We start from the raw sequence: 10023 nt of genomic DNA, 5'->3' as shown, positions 1-10023 counted from the left end.
TTTTTGTTAACATTTTATAGTTTAACGTTTCATTGTTTTTATGTTATTGTTTCGAAGTTTTTATATTATAACGTTTCATAGTGTTTGTTATTAAAATTTCATAGTTTTTATGTTAAAGTTTCAGTTTTAATGTTAACATTTCTTAGTTTTTATGTTCCAATATTTCATAGTGTTTATTAACATTTCATAGTTTTTATGTTATAACGTTTCATAGTGTTTGTTATTAACATTTCATAGTTTTTATGTTAACGGTTCATAGTTTTTATGTTACTTCTTTCATAGTTTTTATGTTATGACGTTTCATAGTGTTTGTTATTAACATTTCATAGTTTTTATGTTATAACGTTTCATAGTGTTTGTTATTAACATTTCATAGTTTTTATGTTAACGGTTCATAGTTTTTATGTTACTTCTTTCATAGTTTTTATGTTATGACGTTTCATAGTGTTTATTAACATTTCATAGTTTCTATGTTACCGTTTCATAGTTTTCATGTTAATGTTTCATAGTTTCTTTGCTATACCATTTTATAGTGTTTGTTATTAACATTTCCTAGTTTTTATGTTAACGTTTCATAGTTTTTATGTTATCGTTTCGAACTTTTTATGTTATAACATTTCATAGGGTTTGTTAACATTTCCTAGTTTTTCTTTTAACCTTTCATAGTTTTTATGTTATAACGTTTCATAGGGTGTGCTATTAACATTTCATAGTTTTATGTAATAACGTTTTAGAGTGTTTGTTATTAACATTTCATAGTTTTTATGTTATAACGTTTTGTAGTTTTTGTTGACATTTTATAGTTTTTATGTTAACGTTTTATAGTTTTTATGTTATCGTTTCGAAGTTTTTATGTTATAACGTTTCATAGTGTTTGTTATTAACATTTCATAGTTTTTATGTTAACGTTTCATAGTGTTTGTTATTAACATTTCATACTTTTTATGTTAACGTTTCATTGTTTTTATGTTATCGTTTCAAAGTTTTTATGTTACAACGTTTCATATTGTTTGTTATTAAAATTTCATAGTTTTTATGTTAAAGTTTCAGTTTTAATGTTAACATTTCATAGTTTTTATGTTGCTATATTCGATAGTGTTTATTAACATTTCAAAGTTTTTATGTTACGGTTTCATAGTTTTTATGTTATAACATTTCATAGTGTTATTAACATAGTTTTTATGTTAATAGCGTTTCACTGTTTTATTGTTAACATTTCATAGTTTTTATGATACCGTTTCATAATTTTATGTTATAACATGTCATAGTGTTTCTTATTAACATTTCATAGTTTTTATGTTAATAACTTTCATAGTTTTTATGTTACCGTTTCATAGTTTATATAACATTTCATAGTTTTTATGTTACCGTTTCATAGTTTATATAACATTTCATAATGTTTAACATTTCATAATTTTTATGTTAATAATATTTCATAGTTTTTATGTTAACATTTCCTAGTTGTTATGTTAATATTTCATAGTTGCGTTATTAATGTTTCATAGTTTTTATTTGAACCTTTTATGGGGCTTGTTATCAATCATAAAACATTAATAAAATAAAAACTATAACAAACAAAAAATAAGTTTGCAGCACAAAGATTTGGGGAACATTTGAGGAGGTTTTGATAAGGTGTGTGTGTGTGTGTGCGTGTGTGTGTGTGTGTGGGGGGGGGGCAACTTCACACAGGTGCAGATATATTTTGGTTTGTTGTTGAATGATGTCACCGAGGAACAACTGACCCCAGCTGTTGTCTGAAGAGTAATAGATTACTTGGGAAAGAGGAGGCCATGTTCTAAAGAGTTAATTAGTCCTTAAAAAAAGGGAACAAGTTGAACCGAGACACCCCAATTGGACAAAAGTATCTGGACAGCTACTGGACACCCAGCAGGTGCAAGACATTGGAACAACGTTGATGATACGTACATGTCCTTTTAAAACTGACGTTGCAAAATAGTTGTGTTTGTAAATTGTGACAACGTTGGTGGCCAACCTTGGACCCACGTTGTCGTTTGAGAAATGACCAAAATTCAATGTTAAATTAACGTCACAACCAGACATTGAATAAACGTCGTCAAAAAGCATGTTGTTTCAATGTTGTATTTGTGTTGTAGAATATTGGTTGGGAAATGACCAAATTTTAATGGTCAAATCAACGTAACAACCCAATAACAAGTAAACGTCATTAATAAGCATGTTGTTTCAACGTTTATTTGTGTTGGAGAACATTGGTTGGGAAATGACCAAATTCCAATGTTAAATTAATATCAGAACCTGACATTGATTCAACGTCGTCAAAAAGCATGTTGTTTCAACGTTGTATTTGTGTTGTAGAATATTGGTTGGAAAATGACCAAATTTCAATGTTAAATTGACATCAGAACCTGAAAATGATTAAACGTCGTCAAAAAGCACGTTGTTTTACTGTTGTATTTGTGTTATAGAATATTGGTTGAAAAAAGTGACCAAATTTCCATGTTAAATTAACGTCCGAACCCGACATTGAATAATTGTCGCCAAAAAGCATGTTGCTTCAATGTTGTTTTTGGTTTGGAGAACATTGGTTGGGAAATAACCAAAAGTCAATGGTCAAATCAACGTTACAACTTGACATTGATTAAATGTCGCCAAAAAGCATGTTGTTTTTGGTTTGGAGAACATTGGTTTGGAAATAAACAAAAGTCAATGGTCAAATCAACGTCAGAACCCAACATTGATTAAATGTCGTCAAAAAGCATGTTGTTTCAATGTTGTGTTTGTGTTGTAGAATATTGGTCGGAAAATTACCAAATTTAAATGTTGAATTAACGTCAGAACCCAACATTGATTAAATGTCGCCAAAAAGCATGTTGTTTTTGGGTTGGAGAACATTGGTTTGGAAATAAACAAAAGTCAATGGTCAAATCAACGTCAGAACCCAACATTGATTAAATGTCGCCAAAAAGCATGTTGTTTCAACGTTGTATTTGTGTTGTAGAATATTTGTTGGAGAAATTACCAAATTTCAATGTTGAATTAACGTCAAAACCCGACATTGATTAAATGTCGCCAAAAAGCATGTTGTTTTTGGGTTGGAGAACATTGGTTTGGAAATAAACAAAAGTCAATGGTCAAATCAACGTCAGAACCCAACATTGATTAAATGTCGTCAAAAAGCATGTTGTTTCAATGTTGTGTTTGTGTTATAGAATATTGGTTGGGAAACGATCATATTTTAATGGTCCAATCAACGTCAGAACCCAACATTGATTAAATGTCGCCAAAAAGCATGTTGTTTCAATGTTGTATTTGTGTTGTAGAATATTGGTTGGGAAATTACCAAATTTAAATGTTGAATTAACGTCAGAACCCGACATTGTTCAAATGTCGCCAAAAAGCATGTTGTTTCAATGTTGTTTTTGGGTTATAGAATATTGGTTGGGAAACGATCATATTTCAATGGTCCAATCAACGTCACAACCCGACATTGATTAAACGTCGTCAAAAAGCATGTTATTTCAACGTTGTATTTGTGTTGTAGAATATTGGTTGGGAAATTACCAAATTTAAATGTTAAATTAACGTCAGAACTCGACATTGATTAAACGCCGCCAAAAAGCATGTTGTTTCAATTTTGTTTTTGTGTTTTAGAATATTGGTTGGAAAATGACCAAATTTCAATGTTAAATTAACGTCAAAACCCGACATTGATAAATTGTCGCCAAAAAGCATGTTGTTTCAATGTTGTTTTTGGGTTGGGGAGGTTGGGAAATGACCAAAATTCAATGGTCAAATCAACGTTACAACTTGACATTGATTAAAGGTCGTCAAAAAGCATGTTGTTTCAACGTTGTATTTGTGTTGTACAATATTGGTTGGGAAAATGACCAAATTTCAATGTTAAATTAAAATCAGAACCCGACATTGAATAAATGTCGCCAAAAAGCATGTTGTTTCAATGTTGTTTTTGGTTTGGAGAACATTGGTTGGGAAAAAAACAAAAGTCAATGGTCGAATCAACGTTACAACATGAAATTGATTAAACGTTGTTAAAAAGCATGTTGTTTCAAGGTTGTATTTGTGTTGTAGAATATTGGTTGGAGAAATGACCAAATTTCAATGTTGAATTAACGTCAAAACCCGACATTGATTAAATGTCGCCAAAAAGCCTGTTGTTTCAACGTTATATTTGTGCTGTAGAATATTGGTTGGGAAACGATCATATTTCAATGGTCCAATCGTCACAACCCGACATTGATTAAACATCGTTAAAAAGCATGTTGTTTCAACGTTGTATTTGTGTTATAGAATATTGGTAGGAAAATGACCAAATTTCAATGTTAAATTAACGTCAGAACCCGACATTGAATAAATGTCGCCAAAAAGCATGTTGTTTCAATGTTGTTTTTGGGTTGGAGAGGTTGGGAAATGACCAAAATTCAATGGTCAAATCAACGTTACAACTTGACATTGATTAAACGTCGTCAAAAAGCATGTTGTTTCAACGTTGTATTTGTGTTGTAGAATATTGGTTGGGAAAATGACCAAATTTCAATGTTAAATTAAAATCAGAACCCGACATTGAATAAATGTCGCCAAAAAGCATGTTGTCTCAATGTTGTTTTTGGTTTGGAGAACATCGGTTGGGAAATAACCAAAATTCAATGGTCAAATCAACGTTACAACTTGACATTGATTAAACGTCGTCAAAAAGCATGTTGTTTCAACGTTGTATTTGGGTTGGAAAACATTGGTTGGGAAATGACCAAAATTCAATTTTAAATTAACGTCAGAACCCGATATTGATTAAACGTCGTCAAAAAGCATGTTGTTTCAACGTTGTTTTTGTATTGTAGAATATTGGTTGGGAAATTACCAAATTTAAATGTTAAATTAACGTCAGAAGTCGACATTGATTAAACGTCGCCAAAAAGCATGTTGTTTCAATTTTGTTTTTGGGTTGGAGAACATTGGTTGGGAAAAAAACAAAAGTCAATGGTCGAATCAACGTTACAACATGAAATTGATTAAACGTTGTTAAAAAGCATGTTGTTTCAAGGTTGTATTTGTGTTGTAGAATATTGGTTGGAAAATGACCAAATTTCAATGTTGAATTAACGTCAAAACCCGACATTGATTAAATGTCGCCAAAAAGCCTGTTGTTTCAACGTTATATTTGTGTTATAGAATATTGGTAGGAAAATGACCAAATTTCAATGTTAAATTAACGTCAGAACCCGACATTGAATAAATGTCGCCAAAAAGCATGTTGTTTCAATGTTGTTTTTGGGTTGGAGAGGTTGGGAAATAACCAAAATTCAATGGTCAAATCAACGTTACAACTTGACATTGATTAAACGTCGTCAAAAAGCATGTTGTTTCAACGTTGTATTTGTGTTGTAGAATATTGGTTGGAAAATGACCAAATTTCAATGTTAAATTAACGTCAAAACCCGACATTGATAAATTGTCGCCAAAAAGCATGTTGTTTCAATGTTGTTTTTGGGTTGGAGAGGTTGGGAAATAACCAAAATTCAATGGTCAAATCAACGTTACAACTTGACATTGATTAAACGTTGTCAAAAAGCATGTTGTTTCAACGTTGTATTTGTGTTGTAGAATATTGGTTGGGAAAATGACCAAATTTCAATGTTAAATCAACGTAACAACCCGACATCAAATAAACGTCAATAAGCCTGTTGTTTCAACGTTATATTTGTGTTATAAAATATTGGTTGGGAAACGATCATATTTCAATGTTAAATCAACGTCACAACCTGACATTGATTAAACGTCGTCAAAAAGCATGTTGTTTCAACGTTGTATTTGTGTTATAGAATATTGGTTGGAGAAATGACCAAATTTCAATGTTAAATTAACGTCAGAACCCAACATTGATTAAACGTCGTCAAAAAGCATGTTGTTTCAATGTTGTATTTGTGTTGGAGAACATTGGTTGGGAAACGATCATATTTCAATGGTCCAATCGTCAGAACCCGACATTGATTAAACATCGTTAAAAAGCATGTTGTTTCAACGTTGTATTTGTGTTATAGAATATTGGTAGGAAAATGACCAAATTTAAATGTTAAATTAACGTCAGAACCCGACATTGTTCAAATGTCGCCAAAAAGCATGTTGTTTCAATGTTGTTTTTGGGTTGGAGAACATTGGTTGGGAAACGATCATATTTCAATGATCAAATCAACGTCAGAACCCGACATTGATTAAACGTCGTCAGAAAGCATGTTTTTTCAACGTTGTATTTGTGTTGTAGAATATTGGTTGGAGAAATTACCAAATTTCAATGTTGAATTAACGTCAAAACCCGACATTGATTAAATGTCGCCAAAAAGCATGTTGTTTCAATGTTGTTTTTGGGTTGGAGAACATTGGTTTGGAAATAAACAAAAGTCAATGGTCAAATCAACGTCAGAACCCAACATTGATTAAACGTCGTCAAAAAGCATGTTGTTTCAACGTTGTATTTGTGTTGTAGAATATTGGTTGGAGAAATGACCACATTTCAATGTTAAATTAACCTCAGAACCCGACATTGATTAAACGTCGTCAAAAAGCATGTTATTTCAACGTTGTATTTGTGTTGTAGAATATTGGTTGGAGAAATGACCAAATTTCAATGTTAAATTAACATCAGAACCCGACATTGATTAAACGTCATGAAAAGCATGTTATTTCAACGTTGTATTTGTGTTATAGAACATTGGTTGGAAAATGACCAAATTTCAATGTTAAATCAACGTCAAAACCCGACATCAAATAAACGTCAATAAGCCTGTTGTTTCAACGTTGTATTTGTGTTATAGAATATTGGTTGGGAAACGATCATATTTCAATGGTCCAATCAACGTCAGAACCCGACATTGATTAAACGTCGTCAAAAAGCATGTTATTTCAACGTTGTATTTGTGTTATAGAATATTGGTTGGAAAATGACCAAATTTCAATGTTAAATCAACGTCAAAACCCGACATCAAATAAACGTCAATAAGCCTGTTGTTTCAACGTTGTATTTGTGTTATAGAATATTGGTTGGGAAACGATCATATTTCAATGGTCCAATCAACGTCACAACCCGACATTGATTAAACGTCGTCAAAAAGCATGTTATTTCAACGTTGTATTTGTGTTATAGAATATTGGTTGGAAAATGACCAAATTTCAATGTTAAATCAACGTCAAAACCCGACATCAAATAAACGTCAATAAGCCTGTTGTTTCAACGTTGTATTTGTGTTATAGAAAATTGGTTGGGAAACGATCATATTTCAATGGTCCAATCAACGTCACAACCCGACATTGATTAAACGTCGTAAAAAGCATGTTGTTTCAACGTTGTATTAGTGTTTTAGAATATTGGTTGGAAAATGACCAAATTTCAATGTTGAATTAACGTCAAAACCCGACATTGATAAATTGTCGCCAAAAAGCATGTTGTTTCAATGTTGTTTTTGGGTTGGAGAGGTTGGGAAATAACCAAAATTCAATGGTCAAATCAACGTTACAACTTGACATTGATTAAACGTCGTCAAAAAGCATGTTGTTTCAACGTTGTATTTGTGTTACAGAATATTGGTTGGAGAAATGACCAAATTTCAATGTTAAATTAACATCAGAACCCGACATTGATTAAATGTCGCCAAAAAGCATGTTGTTTCAACGTTGTATTTGGGTTGGAGAACATTGGTTGGGAAACGATCATATTTCAATGGTCCAATCAACGTCACAACCCGACATTGATTAAACGTCGTCAAAAAGCATGTTGTTTCAACGTTGTATTTGTGTTGTAGAATATTGGTTGGAGAAATGACCAAATTTCAATGTTAAATTAACGTCAGAACCCGACATTGATTAAACATCGCCAAAAAGCATGTTGTTTCAATGTTGTTTTTGGGTTGGAGAACATTGGTTGGGAAAAAAACAAAAGTCAATGGTCAAATCAACGTTACAACATGAAATTGATTAAACGTTGTTAAAAAGCATGTTGTTTCAAGGTTGTATTTGTGTTTTAGAATATTGGTTGGAAAATGACCAAATTTCAATGTTGAATTAACGTCAAAACCCGACATTGATTAAATGTCGCCAAAAAGCCTGTTGTTTCAACGTTGTATTTGTGTTGTAGAATATTGGTTGGAGAAATGACCAAATTTCAATGTTGAATTAACGTCAAAACCCGACATTTGGTTAATTGTCGTCAATAAGCCTGTTGTTTCAACGTTATATTTGTGTCTTAGAATATTGGTTGGGAAACGATCATATTTCAATGGTCCAATCAACGTCAGAACCCGACATTGATTAAACGTCGTCAAAAAGCATGTTGTTTCAACGTTATTTTCGAGTCGCTCATCGTTGTTTTACTGTCTTGTGCCTGCTGTCCAGCTTGCAGGTAACAGTGTCGCCCTTTTAAGACGACTGCTGAGTGTCGATGGCCTCGCTCTTCCACGCCACGCCCGCTTACGCCCGTCAACTATCCCCCAGTGCCCCCGTACTTTTTGGCGCACAAAGTCCGCAGCGTAAACACAGCTGGAGGCCCCGCCCACCACAGCATGCTCACTAGACTGCTCTGTCATGCAAACACACACACAAGTTGTGTTTGCACGACAAAGTCAGCAGCCGAGCGTCGTTATGCAACTTTGTGTCCTGTCACTCAAGTTCACTGGCCGACCTTTGACCCAGTCTCAAACAGGAAGTGACCTGGTCACATGACCAGAGTTATTTTGCAGTGGCAACAATAACAACACTATTTGTGTGTGTGTGTTGAGGTGGTCCAATCCTACCAGCAGCGATGGCGCCAACGAGGGGCTGCAAGGTGACGGCCCAGGGGTAGTTCCAGGCCCCGATGATCAGGACCACGCCCAGCGGTTCCGGTTTGATGTAGACCTGGTCGGAGAGCGTGAGGAGGCTCTTCTCCACGGGCCGCGGCGCCGCCCACTCCTTCAGCTTCCTGACGGCCAGGTTGATCTCCTCCTCCAGCCCCAGGGTCTCGAAGAGCTGGACCATCACTTGGCTCTGCACACCAATGAGGTCTTAGGTCTTAGTGGACCGGGCCTGCCATAAAAAAAAGGCCGGGTCTGGTCCGCTCACCTTCCTGAGGTCTTTGTTGACGGCCTCGGCGATCTCACCCTGTCTTTCTGTGAGCAGACGCCGCAGGTTCTCCAGCTGCTGGACTCGGTACTCCAGACTTTTGGACCGACCCGTCTGGAAGGCCTTCCTGGCCCGGTCCACCGCCTGCTGCTCCCGGGACATCCTGGCCCCGCAATCAGAACCACAAGGTGAGCCTCGGTCCTTGACCCCTGTTCAGTACTGTTGTGGAATGTTATTCACGCGCGCACGCGCACTAACGGACTTCAGAGCTGACGCCAAAACGGCCACGCGCACGGGCGAGCGGATTTTTTGTTGTTGTTTCGACGACGTCACGATCGACGCTTCCGGTCTCTGGCTCGACTTCGCGAACGGAGAAAAACACGCCGCGCGGCCGTTCTTGTCTTACCTGGCGCACTTCCGGTTCTGCGGAGGAGACTTTGTACGGGTCTTGTTGGCGGGATCAGCGAGCTGGGGCCGACTGGACTCGGACTAGCAGCCGCGGAGGACAGCTAGGACGGCCCCGTTGGCCCCGCCCACCGGGGGGGCGGGGCCTCCTCCAGTGACACGACAGCAAACTTGAATTTTACTCAACTAAAATCCCCGCCTTACTTCCCGATGAAATATCGACGTTTTGCGTTTTTTTTTTTTTAAATTTGACTTTGAAATGAAATATTACATTGTTAACTTGATAGCGACATCACGTGACAACCCGACCTATGAACCGCTTTGTGACGTCATCGTCCTTTTCCACGGTTGTATTTCTTTAAACACGCAAGGACACAACATTAGGGACAAGGAAGTGAGCGTTCGAGCGACGAAATGTCATAAAAATAAAAGTTTTAATTTCTTTAATAACTGAGTAATTAGAAGGATTCACTTTATGATGTTATTATACAACTGAATATGCTTTTATTCTATTTTTTTCCCCGTACTCTGTAG

General features: G+C 35.5%; 1 protein-coding gene across 2 annotated transcripts in view; it reads right to left on the bottom strand.

Annotated features, from left to right (window-relative positions):
• Window positions 1-9646, bottom strand: part of aldh3a2b (aldehyde dehydrogenase 3 family, member A2b) — a 49690-nt gene extending 40044 nt beyond the window's left edge. For both annotated transcript variants that reach the window (XM_061899224.1, XM_061899225.1), the window contains exons 1-3: window positions 9491-9646; window positions 9085-9247; window positions 8778-9009 (exon numbers count right to left, since the gene is read on the bottom strand). In XM_061899224.1, the coding sequence (XP_061755208.1) occupies window positions 8778-9009; window positions 9085-9246 (394 nt within the window). In that variant the 5' untranslated portion in view covers window position 9247; window positions 9491-9646. The remainder of the gene's footprint in view (window positions 1-8777; window positions 9010-9084; window positions 9248-9490) is intronic.
• Between the last annotated feature and the right edge of the window lie 377 nt (window positions 9647-10023).

Source organism: Nerophis ophidion, linkage group LG04, assembly GCF_033978795.1.
Source record: "Nerophis ophidion isolate RoL-2023_Sa linkage group LG04, RoL_Noph_v1.0, whole genome shotgun sequence".
In the NCBI taxonomy this organism is placed as follows: domain Eukaryota; kingdom Metazoa; phylum Chordata; class Actinopteri; order Syngnathiformes; family Syngnathidae; genus Nerophis; species Nerophis ophidion.
The sequence above is the reverse complement of the archived record's forward strand: the minus strand, read 5'-3'. Positions and strand labels throughout refer to the sequence as shown.